The following is a 20,693-nucleotide window of genomic DNA, read 5'->3' on the forward strand; positions in this document are numbered from 1 at the left end:
GTAGACAAAATGCAGCGTTACTGTGAACTTTCACATTAGTGTAACTACGCAACACGTGGTCCAGCAGGAGATACCACACAGGTGGTACATGTGCTGAACACACACCTAGTGCACACAATGCCAGGACCCTGAAATAGGAGCAGCTAAATGGAATTCAGCTGTCAATTATTTATGTATTCACACCTGCTTTTCCGACTGTGACATGTCAGAACGTCTCTTGCTGTCTCTTTAACCCTTTGAAACCTGGATCGACAGGTTTTTATGCGCTGCATTAACACACCTTTCACAAGCATTTAATCTTCCGAAACGTGAGCAAATTGGTTTGTTTTCTTTCAAAAAAATGGGAGAAAGGGAAATCAGCAATTTGACAAGAAGTGTCCCGCAAAATGCAAGAAATTTGTAAAAACTTGAAAAATAAGAAAGAGGGAGAGAGAATTATTCATTTTTTTAAACTAGGGGAATATATAAAGTTATAATAATCAATAATAATAATTATACATTTCATTTTATGTTACATAAAGCTATTATTATATTATTATTATTTTAATTTTTACCAAGTAATTTCTTTGTTTATTTTTGTTTTTTCCTTTAAAAAAACATCAAACAAAAAAGCTATTTTTTAGGCAATTTTTTTCTTAAGATTTTATTAATATCTTCCTCATTTTGGGGTCATTTCTTATTAAATTGCTCATTCCAAATTTTTTTCCCTATGGTTTCAAAGAGTGAAAGATTTAGTCTGCTCCATGTCTGCATTATAAAAATAATGCTGTGCACTTCTTCTCTTCCACAGAGCTCTCCCACGTCTCTTCCCCTCTCCCCACCATCACGACAGCGTCCCCACATACCCACCTTTAACCCCAACTAATGATGACATCCCCAGACTCTCCCCCTCTGGTCTCCCCTTCCCCATGCCCTGCTCCCCCTCCATCCCTCCCCTCCTCCCCCGTTCCCTCCTCCCCAGCCCCTTCTTCTTCCTCCCTCCCCGCTCCACCTTCACTTCCTCCCACAGGAGAGGTGATGGTGCTGGCTCTGGGCAGGAAGAAGCAGAGGGTGCTGATCGCCCTCTCCATCCTCCCCAACCTCTTCCTGGCCTTCCTTCTCTCTTCCGACCCCCTCATCACCCTCTCCCCGCCCCACCACTGCCACCTGCCGGGGCCCTTACCATCACCTGAGGTGCTGAACGCCTCCCTGCCCTGGGAGAAGGGGGAGAGGCCTTGGGACAGCGGAGGCTTGTCCCAGTGTAAGCAGTATGTCAACGGCAGCCAGTCTGCAGTGGTGGACTGCGAGGCCGGCTGGGACTACAACGTGACGGAGGGGCTGAGGAACAACATCGTTACTGAGGTAAAGCTCCGGTCTGAGAGCTGGCTAATTACAGTCCTGGCCTACTTCATTGTTTTGGCTTTCTGTGAGAAGGCTACTTTTTTTGTTTATGTATGGATTTAGCGCCTTAAAATGCTGAAACGTTTGTTTCTTTTTTTATCCTGTTTTTATCCACAGGAGGGTCTTGCTGAGCATGCAGCCTTCCTTTTTTTGCAATGCCACGCTAAACTTTAACACAGCTGCACACATTTGTACCTACGGGTCGGAGAAAAAGTGTGTGGGACAGGAGTTGTTGTGAAAACTCTTCCTTGTTGGTGCATTCAGGAAAGCTCACAATGTCAGAGATCATGATACAATTTCCAACACAAACCTTCTGTTTGAAGCAGGTAACAAATGTACGTTTGAGGTAGTCACATGATGCTGAGGTTAATCCTAGGACAGTCTGATGCAGTGGCCTTTGTGCGATCACTGTGTAAAAAGAGCTTAAGTTAGGCCTTTATTTTAAAATTTCCACAGTACGTCTTTGTTGCCATTTCCGTTCCAGCTCACCTTCTCCCTAAACCTTCAAACAGTGCTAGCTTTTAAATATACATATTGTTTTGTTTTCCAACTAATTGATTTAACGTGGGTAATATAAGTACCCGTTTTTGAAAAGGAAGAATGATATCTCTGGTTCTGCTGCATCAGTTTTCTACTCTCTCCAATCTGTCCACAGTGAGTCTTGCAGTACTCTTGTAAGTTTTTCATAAGTCTTCCATTCAGCCACGAAAGGAGGGCTGTGAAGCCAGGTTAGATAACGCTCCAGTGACTCATTCAGGAATGTGTGTTTTATCGACGTCAGAGGTCACGGTTTCCTTAAATACGTCACTGAGAAGGAACAATCCCTTATTCACAACCACGTTAGCACAGACATAATATCTTAAATTCTCAATGATTGGCAGCAATTTGTCCTTAATGGGATAAAATTCCCTGCTCATCGGTACCTCAGTTGCAGTTTACAAAGCTGGGATTAAGGAATTTAAATAATTTACCTCTCTGCTGTGAGGATTTGAACATCTAGGCTACACCTTCGTATCTTTAATCGTTTAACTGTAACTCTCCTATCACCTTGATCACTGTGTTCAAACAGCAGACAGGCAGGTTGAAGGCAGCTACAATGGAAGATGGAATATTTTGTCAACATGATATTATTTTGCCTTTAAATTGCATTATGTCTCCTAAACGCATTGGCAGTATTGATAGGTTTGTGAAGTAACGCTGCGTCAACAATATGAGGTGGTTTCTTTTCCTCTCATGCTCATAACTACACAATCAATGCTCTTAGCGAATTACACAAAACAGTGTATTCAGGTTGCCAGTGGAGCTCGCGTTTCTCAATGAAATTATAGATTTTAGGTCTGTAGGAAAAAGCTGCTTCTGGCTCCGTCATGCTGTTCATATTCATGATACTGCAGGTATTTACCTGTGTGAGGGTATGAATGTACACTGCTTGTTTGACCAGTGGGGTAAAAAAACATGCATTTCCATTTTAGAGCTGAATTTTATAGAGAAAACATTGAATTATTCTTGTTAATATGTTAAACAGAGCCTTGCCAGATGCTCACAGTTTTCCAGTCGGGCTGGTCACTCTGTGGCTTGTGTGTCTGTTTTCATTTCTGGTGCCTACTGAATGTGGGAACCACACCCAGCCCTCCAGTCCATGGTATTAGGGCAGTTCGCTGGTAATCCACCCACATCACTGCAGCGAGGGGAGGATACATAAACGCTGCCAAGGGAAGCATTTAGCAGGGGCATGTGTGCAAAAGCGTTCTCATAGACATGCAGTAAATAGCATGCTCACCTCCACCTCTCATTTTACACACTGAGACATACAAGGAGACGGACATATTTTAAGTCTGGTTGAGCTCACAAAGTATTTTTTGCTGTCATGATGATCTGTTCCTGCAGCGCTGCCTCGCTTTGCTGAGCTGGCAGGCGGGTGAACAGGAAGCAGGAGGGCCTCTGATCAGCTTCGCCTCTGCCACTGATCAATAAATACTGTGTCACTTCACTACAGGCAAACTGCACTTAACATCTCTATGCTGTGGATCTACGAGCTAATGCACACACACTTCCTGTTATCACTGGGGTTGGGCAGTATGGTGATATTATACCATGAGATTACATTCATACGTACAAACATACATGTCATTCCTAACTTTTTCTTCAAGATGTACCCCCGCACCCCTATCAGATTAACCCTTCATCAGTGTAGCCCATCAGGTTCCAAACAAGGCTGGGCGATATGAAGAAAATCAAATGTCATGACATATTTGGCCAAATGGGCTTTCACACAATAATCACACAATGAGATTTTCAATAACTAATCATCAGTAATGTGGATATGATGACTGAGTGGGTAAATGCAAATACTAGAACAGTCTGGTAAGTTTAGAAAATGACAACACAATTATGTAATTCAGCCTTTAAACCAGGAAAAGATGTCACTTACAATACAATATACATAATCTAAGACAATAAGGCTGCAACTAATGATTATTTTCATTTTTAATTCATCTGCTGATTATTCATGATTAATAGATTTGTTGTGTAAAATGTGTAAAAATGGCAATCAGTGTCTCTCAAACCCCAGGATGATGTCTTCAAATATCTTGTTTTGCTCACAACCCAAAAATATTCAGGTGACTGCCATTGAGAAGTATAGAAACCAGAAAATATTTACATATAAGAAGCTGGAATCTGAGAATTTTTTACTTAAAAAAAAAAAACAACAAAAAACTCCAACTGATTAATTGACTATCATATTAATTGGTGGTTAATTCCGTAGTTTGCAGCGAATCAAATAATTGTTGCAGTTCTAAAAACTATATCTACTCTAATATTAGGATGTCAGTATAATAATGATAAATTGTTCGGCCCTAGTTCTGAATGCATCTATTCGAATTTATCATTAGCTGGACAGTATTGAGCTCTAATGACAGATTTTTTCATATAAATAATCACTCAATGCTTAAGTTAGTTTGGTCAGGGCTGCATTTTTAAGCTAGATGTTAAGCTATTACAACCATTTATCCATTACTTTCAGCTAACTATCAGCTGGATATTCATTACTTTTGGTTAGTTTACTATTTAAACGGTGTATTTATCATTTTTAGATATTTTTTAAACATTTACACATGACTTTAGGCCAACTCGCAGTTACAGCTGACACAAAATATGGATATGTTTCTTTTTTCTTAACTGTTTATTTACTTTTTTTGACAATTTATTTGAGCGAAGCTACACCAAAATATTTACTTGTAAGCCACAGTAACTGCAAAATCACCCAGTTAGGCCACTGGGGGCAATATAGCAAATCAATAATCAGGATGGCTTTATGTAGGTTTTCCATCTATTGTAATACGATGGATTTTTTCAGATAAAACATTGATTTTTCTAATAAAATGAATAATACCACATATACTGACATCACTATTTAAAATTATGTTCATCATAATGGGACTATTTGTTTCTTTCAAGCTGAAAAGTCATCCTTAAATTTCTCTGATCTCACTCTGATCTAAAACATCTTTTGGCCCGGGTCTTTCTGACAGCAAAGCTGAGTGGAAATTTACAACATCACATGAATAAGCAAAGTGTGAGCTGAGTTCGTCAGCAGCAGCAGCGAGGCGTAGTTTCAGTCAGAGATGTAAAAGGAAGGAATGGTTAAGTTTCAGTCCTTTCCCACAGGGACACAATGTACCTGACTAGTGCCCGAGCCTCATTCTCAAAACCAGTCTGGGGAGTTTACAAACTGGTTTGTTTGCATTTTACCCTCCGGTTGTTGTCCAAAGCATGCCTCTCATAAGACCATTATGGGTTGCTATGCTGCCCTTTACCCAACTGGTGTGCCTTGTTGTGGCTCTGCGCCTCAGCAACAGGACAGCTGATATTATGTGACAGGCTTTTATGTTTCTGTGCACGGGCTCCAATTATGTAAGGCTCTTTTTATCACCGGCCCTCTGCTCTCCCTCTCTAGATCATTAAAATCACTTTTGCTTTCAGCAGCCAGCAGACAGCGACGTTAGCAGAGCTCAGCTGTTAATGCAAATCAGTGGGTCCGCTTAATGTGATTAAAACTCTGATATGAGAGCAGATATCTGTTCTTTTTAACAGATGTGCCGACTTTCCATGTGGATACAATGTTATGTACAGTCACACAGTAAATACATGTGGCCACAATGTCACACTGCTGTTACTTCTGTTTACTACTATTCTTGCTTCTGCTGCCAATGCTACGGTTGTAAAATTAATCCACTATTATCACAACATACACAGTGATATTATGAGGATGCATCTGTCTGTGTTTGTATTGTGAGTCTAATAGATCCTGAAGGCTTTATACTGCGTCATTATCCCAGCCTCTGATCTCCTTTTGTAATCCAGGTGTTCACAACAGTAAAAGCACAACTGTTACTGCATCCAACAAGGACCAGACACAGATACTCTTGCACCATCTAGTAACTGAATGGTAATATTTTGTGAATAAATAAAACTTGGCTGCCTTTTGAATCCAAGCAAGTAATTAATTAATCAAGTAAGCAATTTAATTTGCCAAAGGCAAATTTCTCCATGAGTAAGTCAAACTAGCAATCAATGTGAATGCTCTGTGATGTTATAAATTTTTCCTCAGGGCTTTAAAAGATGCAGACAGGAAGCCAACACATATCAGGCCACATTTTTAATCTCTCTTTGTAGGCAAAGAGCTTCTATTTGTATTTTAGTCAACTTAAAAACTAGACACTCATGAAAGGAATATTAGGAAAACCTCATGTTAAAGAATAAGTCTCCACAGCCAGGTGTAAGTACATTGTGAGTTTTCAGCTTTCTTTTGCGCACACAGTTTTCCTTCATGAGTTTACTGACAATTAACCAGTTTACCAAATAGTCTGCTATTCAGTCAGGAATTAAGGGTTTAAATAGTATGATTTTTTTTTTTTTTTACTACAAAACACTTTTCACCTACAGTTTATTACAAACTCTCAAATATGTTGCTCAACCTGTTGCACATATTTTAATACCAATAGTGATTTTAGGTTGAAGTCACCAAATCTAATTACAATTGTGAATTAGTCTGGGACTTCTCGGTTCATTTGGGACCTCTCGGTTCGTTTTCAATTTTCAAGGGAAGGTTATCGACAGCCGTAAAAAAAAAACAAAACGCTTTTGAGCGCAAATAGATGGACCTACAACCAATCAGAGCAACAACACGTGAAAAATGCCACAAAAACAGACTGTAGCGTGCAATGATGAGCTGTGAAAGTGTAGCATCAGTGTGTCTGTGAACCACTGTTGATGTTTTTTTCTATCAAAATATGAAAATAGTTCCACATCGCCTGCAGCCATCATAGCTGTTTTCTAAAGGATCCCAGCGTGTGCACAGCTGGATTGTATGTTGCTTGTCCATGACTTCCATCCTCCTGTTGCTCCATTTGTGTGGTTTTGTTTACTGATAACTCCCTGTTGTCTTACTTTTATGTTGTGCTAACCTGTGCAGGTAATAACTAACAGGTTTGTCTTTGTCCCTCTTGTGTCTGTGCTGTCCAGTGGGATCTGGTGTGTGGTCAGTACTGGCTGGTCCCAGTGGAGGAGGTGTGTTTCATCCTGGGAGTCCTGACTGGCTGTCTGGGCCTGGGCTATGCTGCTGACAGGTAATGCATGTTTCCTGCAGCCTGTCATCTGCAGAAAAGACAAAACACGCAACCCAAGAAGTTCTGTTAATAGGTTGCTTTGTCAATTTTGAAAGCTTGTTTGGGTTTTTCTTGTCATAGCATGCCACAAAGAATCTGTGTGTCACGCAGGACACGCACATGTTAATGTGTTCCAATACATCTGAGTCCAACATCTGCAGACATCTGTGCTGCTGAATCACTTGTTTTCTCTGTCTTCAGTCTCTTGTCCTTACGTTGCAGTTTCACTACCTCACAACCACCCATACAACACACAGAGACATGAACACGCACGCACACAAAATACAAAGTTGAGTCAGGAAGGAAGATTTTGTACCAATCAGCCTAAATGTTAGTTCACAGTGACATAAAGTTGTGCAAGATAAACCAAAGGATATATTACAGTCACTAATTTTCTACACATAAGCAATGCATTGGATAAAAGTCAAAAAGTGAAAGCCTTTTTTTTGCATGTGCAGTCATTACTCTGCTAGATCTTAGGACCTCATGCTCGGCAGTCTGCATTAGGCACAACCCCTAAGCACCTCCGATAATTGGCATAATGGATCCAGCCTGTGTGTGCTCTGTTGTCGGATTGAAAATCACACAGGGGAAGCAGTAGTTTTGGGGGGAATTGTGAGGGAGATGATGCCAGTTTAATCAGCTAACAGCTTTCATTAATTTGCTGACCAATTGAGCATAGCATCTGTTTGTTAAGACTAGTGAATTAATGTTGCCTCCTAGGAAAGTGCAAAGACGAAAAGAGAACAGTGCTAACCTGCAGGTTGGAAACAAAAGTGCTGCGCATGCACGCAGCTGAAAATTGGCTAATCATCAAATTTAGTTGATCAGTTATGCTTCAGACTTGAGCTGCTTGGAGGATGCGTTTATATTTTCTATTTATATTTCTTTCTTTGTCAATGAATCATTTACTTATAAAGGTTTTTATTATACATTTACTATTATTTTTTGTCAGAATTATTTGGAAATAACGTGAAACTGGGATTTTGGCAGCAGCAGTAATGGTTTGTAATGCTGTGAAAGTATAGAGTTCCCACCGTGCTTCTCTATTGTATCTTATCTGTTATATTCACAGTAGACCGTTGTCCTATTTTCTGGTCTCAACTCTCATGCTGTTAATATTTAAACATGTGAAGTAGTGTTTTTGCTCTTGCACTATCAGCACTCACATTATCATTCATGGCTGTTTTACATTTTAGTTTGATGTTTCTATCTTGATTTGGATTTAAATTTAATTTAATGATAAAGAAAAGGCTCATTTGACCTTTGGAATGTTAGCTCAAGAAAATCCCAATTTTATTTAGCGATAAGTCAGTTCGTTTTTTTGGTGTAATTATGTGTCAGTCAGGTAATAATCATTATATGTCTCTGTTTCCCTGCAGGCTCGGCAGGTCAAAGACTTTGCTCACCTCTCTGACCCTCTCCGTGGTGTTTGGTGTGCTGGTGTGTGTCTCTCCGTACCCCTCTATCTTCATCGTCATGCGTTTCTGTTTGGCGGCGGCTAGTGCGGGAGTCTACCTCACTCTGTACATCACTCGTGAGTATTTCCACATGTAAAGAATGTGCTGCAAACTGACGCTAAACACAAAGTACAGCTGAGGCTGATGTATCAAGAACAGTCAGAGTTGATGTTGTGTGTGACTGTCAGGTCTGGAGCTGTGTGAACCGTCTCTGAGGCTGGTGGTGACCATGCTGGCCGGGCTGATGACTGTAGCTGGAGAGCTCCTGCTGCTCGCCATCGCCTTGGGCTGCCAGTCGTGGAGGGGCTTGCTGGGAGCTGGCGCTGCACCGCTAACACTCTTTCTCAGTTACGGGTACGTGTGTGCATAATTGGTTTCACATCCACATGTCTTATTATTCGATTCTAAGCTACTAGTGTTGCTGTGTTTTTAATTTATGTTTAATTTTTACCTTTCCATTTTTAGGAATTCATCCGCATTGTCTTTTTTGAATTTATACATTAATCCCGTGTGTGTGCACATGTGTTTATTTCCATGTAAAACTGCAGGGATAAAAGAGTGAAGGAACCTGATAGTCTTTTGATAAAGTGTCTTGATGCCAGCTGACTTGCTGAAAGCCTTGTTGGATCGTATTGATTCCAATCCCCTCGTCACTGTGAGCCTTTTAGTTCATGTCAGAATGCATTAAGACCGCTTTGTTTAAGGTCCCCCGTCCCTCTAAGACCTCTGTTACAAGATAAGCCTCCATTGCAGTTTCAAAGCCAAATTAACAGAGATTAAAGTATGATTACTAGCAATGAATTGCAGGTTTGGAAGAAAAGCTGGATTAAGAAATAAAGAATTCTGCTCCCTTGTGACCCACATGAGTTATTTTCCATGCTGAAGGAGCAAATATGGGCTTCATAGTTTTGCTGCTGGGTAAAGGTCAACAAAGATCAAACAATGATCCGGACTTATGTTTTGTCTGCAGCATTCCTGGGGTGTTTCCAGAGTCTCCTCGCTGGCTGCTTCTGTCAGAGAGATCTGCGGACATGAACTCTTTTACTGAGAGAAGAAACTCCAACAGAGATGTGAGAGACGACGAGAGCTTCACAGGTGTGTGTGTAGACTTTACATTCTTATATTCCACCTCAAAATCAGAGCTGCACAGGTTTTTCTGCATCAGTATGAGGTTCAGTTTATGAATCCTGCATTATTTATGTGTTACTTATTGCAGTGCATTTCAAAACACAAGTACCTATCACACACACCCCTACAAGGAGCAGGTAATGATGCTCAATTATGATTCATGAGTTATTAAACACGCAAGGAATGATAATGAAGCATAATGACCTGCAGCTACAGAACAATCTGAGCTGTATATTCACTGGACTCTACAACACTTTACATGTAAACATGTTGACCAGAAAATAAGGAGTTGCACCGGGATTGAGACATCTTTGTCACCCTCATAGGGATACTTATTTAGAATTTTTTGATTAGCCATCGTTATCTGCAAATCGACAATAGGGGGCTGAACATGACTTTTTTGTTACTTTTTATTATTTAAAATGGGTAAAATATTATTTCATTGTAGAGCTGATGTTGTGTATTACGACACTTAGTGTCTCCTTGCCCCTCTCCGCCCATCCGGCGTGCACACAGTGACTAGGCTTACTGTTAGCATCACACGGCTAGCTGGTTTAACAACAGAGTCGAGCTATTTCAGTGCTGGTTTGAGTTTGTAGGGCCCCTTTAACAGCTCAGTGTTTAATGTCAGCTACTACTGTTATATTAGCTTGTGCTAGATGTTGAATTACTTGCTCGGAAATAGGGGTCCTCCTCTTCCTCTGGGTCAGTAGCTTGTTGAGGGGTGCTGTTGTCATCTCTTTGGACAGGAGCGACATCATGGCATTGCCCTGGCAACAGCGTATGACTCCAGTCTTAGCAGCAGCAGACTCTGCTGTCTTATCATCTCCCCCCTGTTGTGTAATTATATTATATTTTTAACAGTTTAACATAGTATTAATTTGCCAAAATGTTTGTAGTTGGTTAAAGGTTAAATGGTTAATTATTAACATTCCTACACCCCAAGTTAAGTTTGGTCACATTCACATTTACTTCCTCATTTTTGGGGCCCCATATCTTTTTTTTTCTTTTTTTTGGCATTTTATGAAATTACATGCCATAGTGGTACAGGAGATTACAAAATTTGTATCAAAAAACAGGAAGTTAAAATACTACAGAAATTTAAAAATGGAAAAAAAGCAAAAAGAAAAGCAAGACAAAATAAAAATAATAATGATAATAGTACTAGCTTGTTGCACATATTTGAGCTCATCGGAAATAATTTAACTGGTTATAGAAAATTCATTCTGTAAGATATATTTTACTGATAACTGATAAATTTAAGTCATAGGGTACATTTTACCAACATAGGATACTGTAACAGGTGCCATAAATACACACACACCAAGTACATTACTAAATGCATTAATACACAACATAATGGCGTCATATCTACCTAACTACATCAAAGTGTCATAACGTGCCACAAATCATTTATTAATTGTTTATAAACTGCAGATAAATGCTAAATTTGGAGGGTAACAGAAACGTTTACTGTAAAATCTATCTTTATTAATCGTAGTACAGCTGCCGTATTCTGAGTGGCGATTAAACTACCTCCATTTGACCTACAGGAGCTGCAACAACACTGAGTCAACTGTTGTGCTCCTGAACATGTCTCTTTTCAGATCAAATAAATGGATAGTGAGCTATTGATTAAAAGAGCAACCAGGTCATCACTCTCTGCGCTGTTGAGCTGTGAGTTAAAGAGCCTGTTTTGTCCTTTTTGCTGCAGAGCTGGACTCAGAGCCAGCCCCCTCTTCACGCCCCCACCTGTCCTTCCCTGAGCTCTTCCACAGCAGGAACATCTGGAAGAACATGTGTGTGCTCGGCTTCACCTCGTAAGTCATCCCACGCTGTTGGCATGAATTTAGCAGCGCTGCAGTTTCGAGTCAGCCCTTTCCGTTTGCAATTTATTTACAGGAACTGCTGCAGTCTCATATTTCATCCTCAAAGAGCGATTCTTCCACTCTGAACCACTTCTCTATTTAAAACCTTTGTTTTTCTGTCGCTCCCTCCCTCAGATTCATCTCTCACGGCATCAGTCACTGCTACAGCTCTTTCCGAGGTGATGTCAGAGGCACGGCCCCCAGCTTCTACTGGACGTACCTGCTGTTAGTGTGCACGGGGGGCGGTGCCTGGCTGTTGCTCTGGGCGACCGTAGACAGGTGCGGCCGCCGTGGCATCCTGCTCCTCTCCATGACGATGACGGGACTGGCCTCTTTGATCCTCCTGGGACTCATGGAGTGTAAGCAGGCTTTAGTTATGGGATTTTTTTTTCCCCTCCAAGGTAATCTAGAGTCAGATCAAAAAAGCTATTAATAGTCTTGGCCAACAAGATGGACACATTCTCCCTTCATCTCCCCAGAAGTCACCCCCTGTTGTTGTAGAGAGCCATTATGAGAGGCTTTTATGAGGATTAAAGGCTCTGCTTTCTTGAATCCTGACTGAAATGGAAGTTATAGTTAGTTAATTGAAAATTTGCTCATTTTAGATCATCTATACACCACTGACTTCATGTTGGCTTTATGAATTAGATTAAAAATGTTTTGGGTGCCTTTGTCTTTCCACAATATGGTGTAGAAACACATTCCAGGCTTCCCACGGATCCTTAAAAAGTCTTAAAAGGCATTGAATTCATTTATCTAAAAATAAAGGCTTAATTATTATTAAATTGACTTAAATTAATATTTCAAAAATCTTAAAAATCTTCAAGGAAGTTGGATTTTATAAATCTTATAAGTCTCAAAATAATTGGTAATATCTTTTTTTTGTTATGTAATTTAATAAATTCCTTTTCTGAAACCAGTCATAATGGAAATCCGAGCTGTGACATCTCACATGCGGAGTGAGAAACACAAAATCGTCCTGAAAAAACAGGCCAGAAATGCCAGATATTTTCCACTTATGCTGGTTAACCAAATAAAAAACCTTGAACATATTGTATTATCATAAAGGTTTTTAAGTGTTCCTCTCTAAAGGGGTTGTTTTTCCAACATTTAACATAGATAATCTAACTTTTTCACTGGGCAAAAAGGTCATGTTTTATGTGACAGTGAACGTTAGGGCAAAACAAAATTGTCCTAAATAATAGAAAATTGGTTTTAAACTTCACTGCAAGTGGCATTAAAAAGTCTGAAAAAGTCTTAAATGTGGCTTGCCTTAAACTGCAGGAACCCTGCATTCACTGTTGCCTCAGTCTCAGTCTCCCCCTTGTGTCTGCAAATGAGTATAACAGTCAGTTTATGTAGGACACTGCAGTGGCAGCAAAGTCAAAGCTGTGTCAGGTGCTGTGCTTTAATCATGCATCAAAGGCTGAGGGGGCAGTAGCTCCGAGGGGTGATGTTGTTTCAGTGCTCTTAGAGGCTCCTCACTGTTCACCGTGTCTGCTGTTAATGACAGAAGCCTCAGGGAAAAGATTAGAGTTCTCCATTGGAAATAATTTCAAATCAACAGGGCATCATGATATATCACCACAAAATGAAAAACAGAAATGCTGCACTTTGTTAAAGTCGTCCAAAGTAACTGATGCTCAACCCTCCTCCTCCCCTTCAGATCTCAGTGAGACGGCCATCACAGTTTTCTCAGTGCTGGGTCTCTTCTCCTCCCAGGCCACCGCCTCCCTCTGCATCCTCTTCACTGCAGAGATCATGCCCACCATCATCAGGTAACACCAACACAGCAACGCTGAATTCAGAGTTAAAGCCGTCTTTCTTTATTTAGTTTTGGTGCTAATATATAACACGGTAGATTGTGATTGGTACTTGTTTCTGTCAGAAAGCGTGAGCTCAGCTCATTTGTGCTGCCAAATGACTCAGGACATGAAAGATGCAGTAAATCAGGAGGGACATTTCCATTGATATCCATTAGTAATGAAGAGAAGCGAGAAGAGAAGATTAACTGGGATCGCTCTTAAAATTACATGACAGCGAAGCTTATCTTCTTTTGGAAATGGAGGAATAAAATGCCTCAAGTTGAGAATTTCAGGTAATTAACATTATTTTGTAAGACCTGATATTTCTCAAATAAATCTTATTAATTAGTACTAAAAGCAGTAGTTTAAAAGTAGTTAAGGGCATTTTTGGAAATATGCATATTTTGCTTTGGTTTGGTGAGGAAAGCGATGCTAGCATCATGTCTGTACGCTAAATATGAAGCTACAACCAGGAGATAAAATAAATAATAATAATAATACATAAATAAAAGGATAACAGAACAAATGATAATAGATAAAAATGTTAAAAACAATAAAATAATATACCATCTAGTAAAACAGTAAAACAGACCAAAATGTATAAATCAATAGTCTATAGTCATGTAGAACCTTTAAGCTATTTTACTTGTAATAAAAAAAGCACTCATAGAGAAATTAAATTTGTATTTGAGAATGAGGGATCTGAGTCTGAGAAATCTAAACCCATATGTGTGTTAAATTGATGTATGTGTGTACATGTCAAATCTGAATGTGTGTGTGTGTCTGCAGGGGCAGTGGTGTGGGCGCAGTGCTGGCCCTGGGCTGCGTGGGCCGCCTCAGCTCCCCGCTCATGGACCTGAGGAACCACTACGGTTACTTCCTGCACCACGTGGTCTACTCCTCTCTGGCCCTGCTGGCCGTGCTGTCAATCCTGCTGCTGCCCGAGAGCAAGAGGAAGCCGCTGCCCCAGACGCTGGCCGACGGGGAGCAGTACAGGCGCCCCCCGCTGGGCAGGAGGAGGCGGGACAATGTGCCGTTGCTAGCCACGCCCAACCCAGAGACCTAAAAGTCCCCTGAGAGAGTCGGATGGACTGTGCTCAAATCACTTTGCAGCCAGAACATTTACATCCATCATGTTCATGCAGGGAGGAGAGAGACGCAGCAATATGGAGACAAGGGCTGCACGGATGATTGTGGACAGAAAATGATGGACGGTGAAAAACGTGGCCAGACACTCGAAGCTTCATAACATATCATCCTCTAGTCATTCCAAACGCAGGCGGTTGGGTCGAGCTATCATTTTTCTCCACCATCCTCTACTTCCTGCCATTCAGTTGTGTGTAGATGTGGCACACAACGCTCACAGACACGCCTTCATCTCCATCTCCTCCTGACCAGACGGCAGGCGATCCCCCGCCATGTAACACACCAGCATACACTGCTGCACGCCGTCCGCCCGTGCGTCTGTCGTAGAGATGTTAGCTGCTTAGTACTGACACTCCAGACGAGACGTGGCTCAGAGAGTAGTTGCAAATTATTCCTAGCATTTGTCTAACCTGCATAGAGCAGTTTTTTGTCGTGTTTGCTGTGTACGACAACACTAGAAGTGCTCCAAGGTGTGCAAAAAGTCAGCTTTGAATACCTTTCTGTGACACTCGTGATGAAACTCCCACTCCAAACAGGGAAGGACCACAGCGCTCGATCACACGTGAGACTCAATGGAGTGTGGGTGCCTTGTAAATACACTAGACTTAGTTTCTTTAACTTTTTTTGGGGCATCTGAGTTTTGCTAAAGCAGACCCTGTGGCTGGAAACTGTACGGTACAGTTACGCTATGCAGTGGAGAAGCGGTGCAGAGCACTTTGAATCATTCTTTTTAAAGATGATGGTTAACTTGACCAAAATCCTCAAATTTAACGGAGAGTTTTATGAGCCTAAATTATAAACAACAGAATCAGAGGATAAAACAAAACATAAAAAAAGGCCTTCAAACAGAAATGTGTTCAAACTGTTTAAATCCAGTGACTGAATCTGGCCTGGAGCCAGCACTATTTATGTCTTATTTATGTCGTTATTAAGCATAATCAGTTAATTATCCAGAGGCCTAGAATTTTTTAAGCTAAATTGAGGTGACTCTGGAATAACAGTGAAGCTGTAAACTGTCACAACATTCCTATCTGCATGTTTGGAAGCACTGAAGGGCTTGTTTTTTCTGTATTTCCTCAGAAGCTTATAGTTACTCAATACCTCTCTAGATGACCAGTCTCAGCTGTAAGAGAATAGACGGGTACGAACAAACTACAGTAGAATTTTAAACAGTGACTTGTATAACCAGGCACATATATTTTTTGTCTACACTTACATGTGAAAGTTTTGAAAGAGGTCATCTTGTACTTTGCCTGAATGTTTATCGATGCTGGAGAAAAGGGCCCGGTGATTATGCTCCATGAGGTTGGAACGGGAGCTGAAGAGGGCCCCAGAGCTCCAAATTAACCCCCGACTTCCTCAACCACGCACCGAGGATGTTTTTCTCTTCATTGCTTCTTTATTTTGAGCGTACTGGCTGATGCCGTGTTGCATATGGTTAAATCATGATGGAGAATTAGCAAAGCATGTTGTTTTCAGTGTAAAAAAAAAAAAAAATCCCAGTGTATTTTTGTGTGCTTGGGGAATTACTCAAGTTTTCGTGGGTGCGTAATATTAAGAGGAAGTGGGAGGTGTTTAATTTGGACTCTGACGTCGAGGATTCACTAAAGAATTTACGGACTCTCGCTTTTGTTGACAGGTTTTCCTCCGTCAGCCTTTGGAAGGTTTTTTCCTCTGTATGTTGCACTCAACAAGTCCTAACACTTGTACACTGATAATTATTATCACTATGATTAACTTGACTCGAGTAGTATTATGTCTGACAACACTGATGATCTGTTCAAATATGAGTGTGATGCAGTTAACTCTATAGCCTGATTTACTGTCAAATAAAACTGGTTAAATAAACAGGACATGAGCATTTTTTGAAGGAGTTGTAACAGTATGAATCATTAACTGCTGATGACATGCGTGTTTCAGCGTAAATGTTAATAAAAAAAAAAACAGTTAACATTTCTTCCCCCAGCCATACAATGTATCGGAGTAATACACCCGCAAATTAAACAAAATCAAAATTATTTTAGAATTAAAAACCTGTTACTTTGACTCAACTACAGTTGAAATACAAAAATAGTACTTGTGACTCCACGACTTTTCTATAAAGGCTCTCTACATTTGCTCGGAAGTCAGCAGTTTATTTTTTTTTTTTTTTTCTTTTCTAAAATGACAAAAAATCCATAAGGATTGTTTGCATTGGAAACAGAAGCTCACTTTTGGACAAAAATTGGGTGGGTGTCATTGTCTGTAATATATTTGTGGTTGTGAATTCATACAATTTTTACTAGGATTTTTCTATCCAGCCAAGTTGCTGTTGAACAGTTATAAAGCTATAAGTGTATAATTAGGATGGTAAGGTAGGTTGTATATTTATCTGTTCATTTTATTATTTTATTTATTATTTTTTGAAGAAGCTGCATCTGCAATTCCACTGTGAGACAAGGTATGGGCCAGAGGACAAGATATTTGTTTTGAGTTAGTTGCAACAGAGAGACAAACAAGAACTGCATTTAAAGACTCTGCAGCATATTCAACAAGCTTGTCATTCTTCAAGTTCTCCAAGAAAGTCAGTGCATGTATTTGGTTGCTTTAGAGTCCTTAGGATCTATCAGTGTATTGAGACAATATACAAAAAGGCATTGAGATTTTTTTTAAGTACTTTGAACACATAAGTATTTTCAAAAGCGAGACATCACATTTCTAGTGCTGATTTTGGAGGCCTCTTACAAGTACTTAACCCTTTAAACTCAGAGCCAATTAGTGTGATTTCTTTCTAAAATATGGGGAAAAGGCAATGAGCAAGCTGATAAGAAATGTTTCACAAATTCCAAGAAATTGTAAATTTAGAAAATTATTCTGAAAAAGCTTGGTAAAAAAATATCTAGGGAAAAAAAGGGAAAAGCTAGGGGCAAACTAGGTTTATAATAATCATAGTCACATATCTGAAATAATGTACAGAATTATTCTATTTTTAAGCCCTTTCCCCAGGTCATTTCCTCGTTTTTTTTTCAACTTCTTTTCTTATTTGTTTTTTAAAAAACATTTTTAGTACTTTTTTTTACTTTAAAAACAAACTATTTTACTACCATTTTTGTGTCTTTTTTCTTTCTTTGAACATTGCCTTATTTCAATGTTTTTTGAAAGAAATGAAGCCAATTTGCAAAAGTTTTAAAGAATCAACTCTTGGAGTAATGTTCGACCGGGAGAATATATAGGCCTACTTGGTCTCAAGTAAAAAAGTTGTGTAATTTGTCCATCCATGTAAATTTGTTTGAAACATAATGTCTGCAGGCAGGATTTCATCTTCCATGCGATTATGACAGCTTCATCATGACAGTAGGACAGGGCGCTATGAGGAGGAGAAAAGTTAGGATGATTCTAAGGGCACATGTCTGACAGGGGGGCTTAAAATATTGACACATTAAGATTTTTTTTCCAATACAAAATTATTAACCTGTCATCATTAACAGAAGATTTTCCTTACACTGTGCTAATTAATACTCACGGTGTCCTTTTCCTTTCTTGTTTTTGGCAAAAAGAGTAAACATCCAGAGAGCCTCTGTATCTCTTCCCCCCAGTATTGTCATGAAATGGTTCGGTCCTGTCCACACACCTGGAGCAAACGGTACTCGTTAACGGAGCTGAGCCTGTTAGCTTCCAAAAGAAAAGTATGGGTACCAAAAATTAAAAGAAAGACAGGAAAGAAAAGAAACTGTGACAGTTTGTCACCCACTTCCTCACAAAAAGGTAGGTCACTGTGAGTGATGGAAATTAACCTGTTGAGTCCATAGTGAGATGAGCTACGTTTGCTCCGCTAGCATTAGCATCTTCACAGAAATGTATGTTTACATCTTGCTCCACTTTTAACCGTCATTTTATCAATGTAGCCGAACTTTAAGCAAGTTATTATTTGTAATTCAGTTGTCCCTGTCTGGTATCAGGCCAAAGGACAGACGCAGCAGTCGTGTCTTCCCAAACACCACATTAAGGAACCAGGACGACTCCAAACGGTAGGAGGAGGTGAGCAGCTCTTTATATACAGTCTGTGGTTCTGGAGGTGCAGTGACAGTATTTGCTATTTAAAATGGCTAAGGTGGCTAAAGTGATGCATTTAAAGTCAACTTTCTGATGCAGGTTCAAACCCTGCAGACAATGAATGCTGGTAATACATTTGTTTAAAGGATGAAATCAGATTTCATCATCAAGATCATATCTTTACACCGACAATCCCACAATATATGCATACTTATATTTAAAGGCACATGTTGACTGGCGTTCTGTGTAGAGGAAGTTTCTTGTCTGAACTTTCAAGTTCTTCTGCAGTACAAGTATACAAAGTACAAACATTGTCTCTGTTATGTGCATTTTCTACTGCATTTTTCCATCATCACAGATTGGTGGTCAGCTTCAGCTCCAGGCCAGCTGGCAGATCAGATTTTCACATAGCACCAGCTGGATTTCCAAAACAGATTAGAGAGATTTCCCAACATTTCATACTGCGATACAATCAGGCTACAACTTCAGTGTTAACACCGTCACATTCAAAATATCATCAGAAATAGTGATACTTACAGAAAATCTTGTTTGTATTTTAACTAATTACTGTGTTACTTTGTTACAAAAATGTATGGTATAATGTTTGGGTGTCAGACACACACAAATCAGGGGATTTAGAGTCTAACCCACGAAATTTTGAGCATCAAACACTTATTTTTTTTCACTGTGGTGAATTTTTATGCATCAGTGTTTGCCTTTTCTGCATTGATTTACGATGGAAATCTTTTTAATTTACTGGAAATATAAGTCCTCTGCAACTTTTACATTTTTTTTGGGATGTTATACCCCCTGAAATCTACACCTGTACATGACACAGACATGTTCATATTAAGGAAGCTGGACTATTAATGTATTGTGGGGTGAAATGTGCAAATATCATTCTTCAAAGAGAGAGCTGATTAGTGATCGTTGTCGGCAGGGTTTGAACCTGCGCGGGGAGACCCCAATGGATTTCAAGTCCATCGCCTTAACCACTCGGCCACGACAACTCACATATACCTTATTCAATGAGTGCCAACTCGTGTAGATCGATTTAATTTTCTGTTATTGTATTTAATACAATTATTTTGAAAGTTCCAGAATTACAATTATTCAATACATTTTGTTGGGGCCTTTTGTGTCATAATCTATTTGTGCTTTTAACCAAAGCAATATTCCCCATAAAAGCTGAGAGTCGAGCGATTCCCTGCTTACTGGGGAATATTTAGCATCAATTTTTGCCTTTTTCCACATATGGTGGAAATGTCTATTGTTTATTGAGGGTGATAGGGCCCTTGTAATCTTCACCTATGCTTAAAATTTCCATATTGAGGAGTGAAACCTGAAGCTTTTTCGCTAGTTTCTTGTGAAAGTGTGAACGCACTATGGTCATAACAAAGAATAAATACAATGTGAAGTAATTTATACAGCAATGATCGTTGTCGGCAGGGTTTGAACCTGCGCGGGGAGACCCCAATGGATTTCGAGTCCATCGCCTTAACCACTCGGCCACGACAACTCACTTAGCTGTAGTTCAAAGAGAGTAGTTGTGCTGGATCAATTTAATTTTTTGAAGGCATCCATCCTGAGCCTGTATCAGACAACCCCACCCTTTGTCAACGTCGAGCAGGAGCGGAGGAACACCACACCGTCTCCTCTAATTGAAGAATCATCAGTTCTGATGGTGCCCTCTGCAGGCTCCAGCTCTTCCTGAGAGGACAGACCTGGGAGCCCTAATGGCCCACCACGAAAACTGTGTCTGGTGCATGGATGGCAGGACTGTAGGCAAAGGTTGTCTCCCTTGTGTCCCACTCTGACAGCACTAAGCTGACCAACTGCCGGCAAATGCACATGCTCCATATAACAGGGGGGAAATGCTCCTTGCCACCCTGCAGATCTACACATATGCCTGACATATCCATATCCATATTAGGGAGTGATATCTAAAGCTGATGTATCAAGGGGCTGCAAATGTGAAGATGTCCTTCACACAGACAGTGCTCGTTGTCGGCAGGGTTTGAACCTGCGCGGGGAGACCCCAATGGATTTCAAGTCCATCGCCTTAACCACTCGGCCACGACAACTCATGTTCATGTTCATTTAATGAGAGCAGTTGTGATGGATCTATTGTATTTTCTATATATTTTTTTAAACATACAATTTTGATGTTATGTGTTTCTAAACCTGAAGCCAAATTATCACTGT

General features: G+C 40.0%; 1 protein-coding gene and 3 non-coding genes across 4 annotated transcripts; 1 reads left to right on the forward strand and 3 right to left on the reverse strand.

The window, feature by feature from the left end:
• Positions 1-674: 674 nt before the first annotated feature.
• On the forward strand, positions 675-16,326 carry slc22a17 (solute carrier family 22 member 17). The gene is made up of 9 exons (XM_042510811.1): positions 675-1,341; positions 6,907-7,010; positions 8,432-8,586; positions 8,698-8,863; positions 9,480-9,604; positions 11,352-11,457; positions 11,641-11,864; positions 13,172-13,283; positions 14,100-16,326. The coding sequence occupies exons 1-9, from the start codon at positions 865-867 to the stop codon at positions 14,374-14,376; spliced, it is 1,746 nt and encodes a 581-aa protein (XP_042366745.1). The 5' UTR covers positions 675-864; the 3' UTR covers positions 14,377-16,326.
• Positions 16,327-19,416: 3,090 nt separating this feature from the next.
• Positions 19,417-19,498, reverse strand: trnas-uga. The gene has a single exon. It is a non-coding gene; the product is annotated as a tRNA-Ser (tRNA).
• A 427-nt stretch (positions 19,499-19,925) lies between these two features.
• trnas-cga lies at positions 19,926-20,007 on the reverse strand. Its single transcript has one exon. It is a non-coding gene; the product is annotated as a tRNA-Ser (tRNA).
• A 483-nt stretch (positions 20,008-20,490) lies between these two features.
• Positions 20,491-20,572, reverse strand: trnas-uga. Its single transcript has one exon. It is a non-coding gene; the product is annotated as a tRNA-Ser (tRNA).
• Between the last annotated feature and the right edge of the window lie 121 nt (positions 20,573-20,693).

The sequence above is a fragment of the Plectropomus leopardus genome, chromosome 21 (assembly GCF_008729295.1).
Source record: "Plectropomus leopardus isolate mb chromosome 21, YSFRI_Pleo_2.0, whole genome shotgun sequence".
NCBI classification, from domain to species: domain Eukaryota; kingdom Metazoa; phylum Chordata; class Actinopteri; order Perciformes; family Serranidae; genus Plectropomus; species Plectropomus leopardus.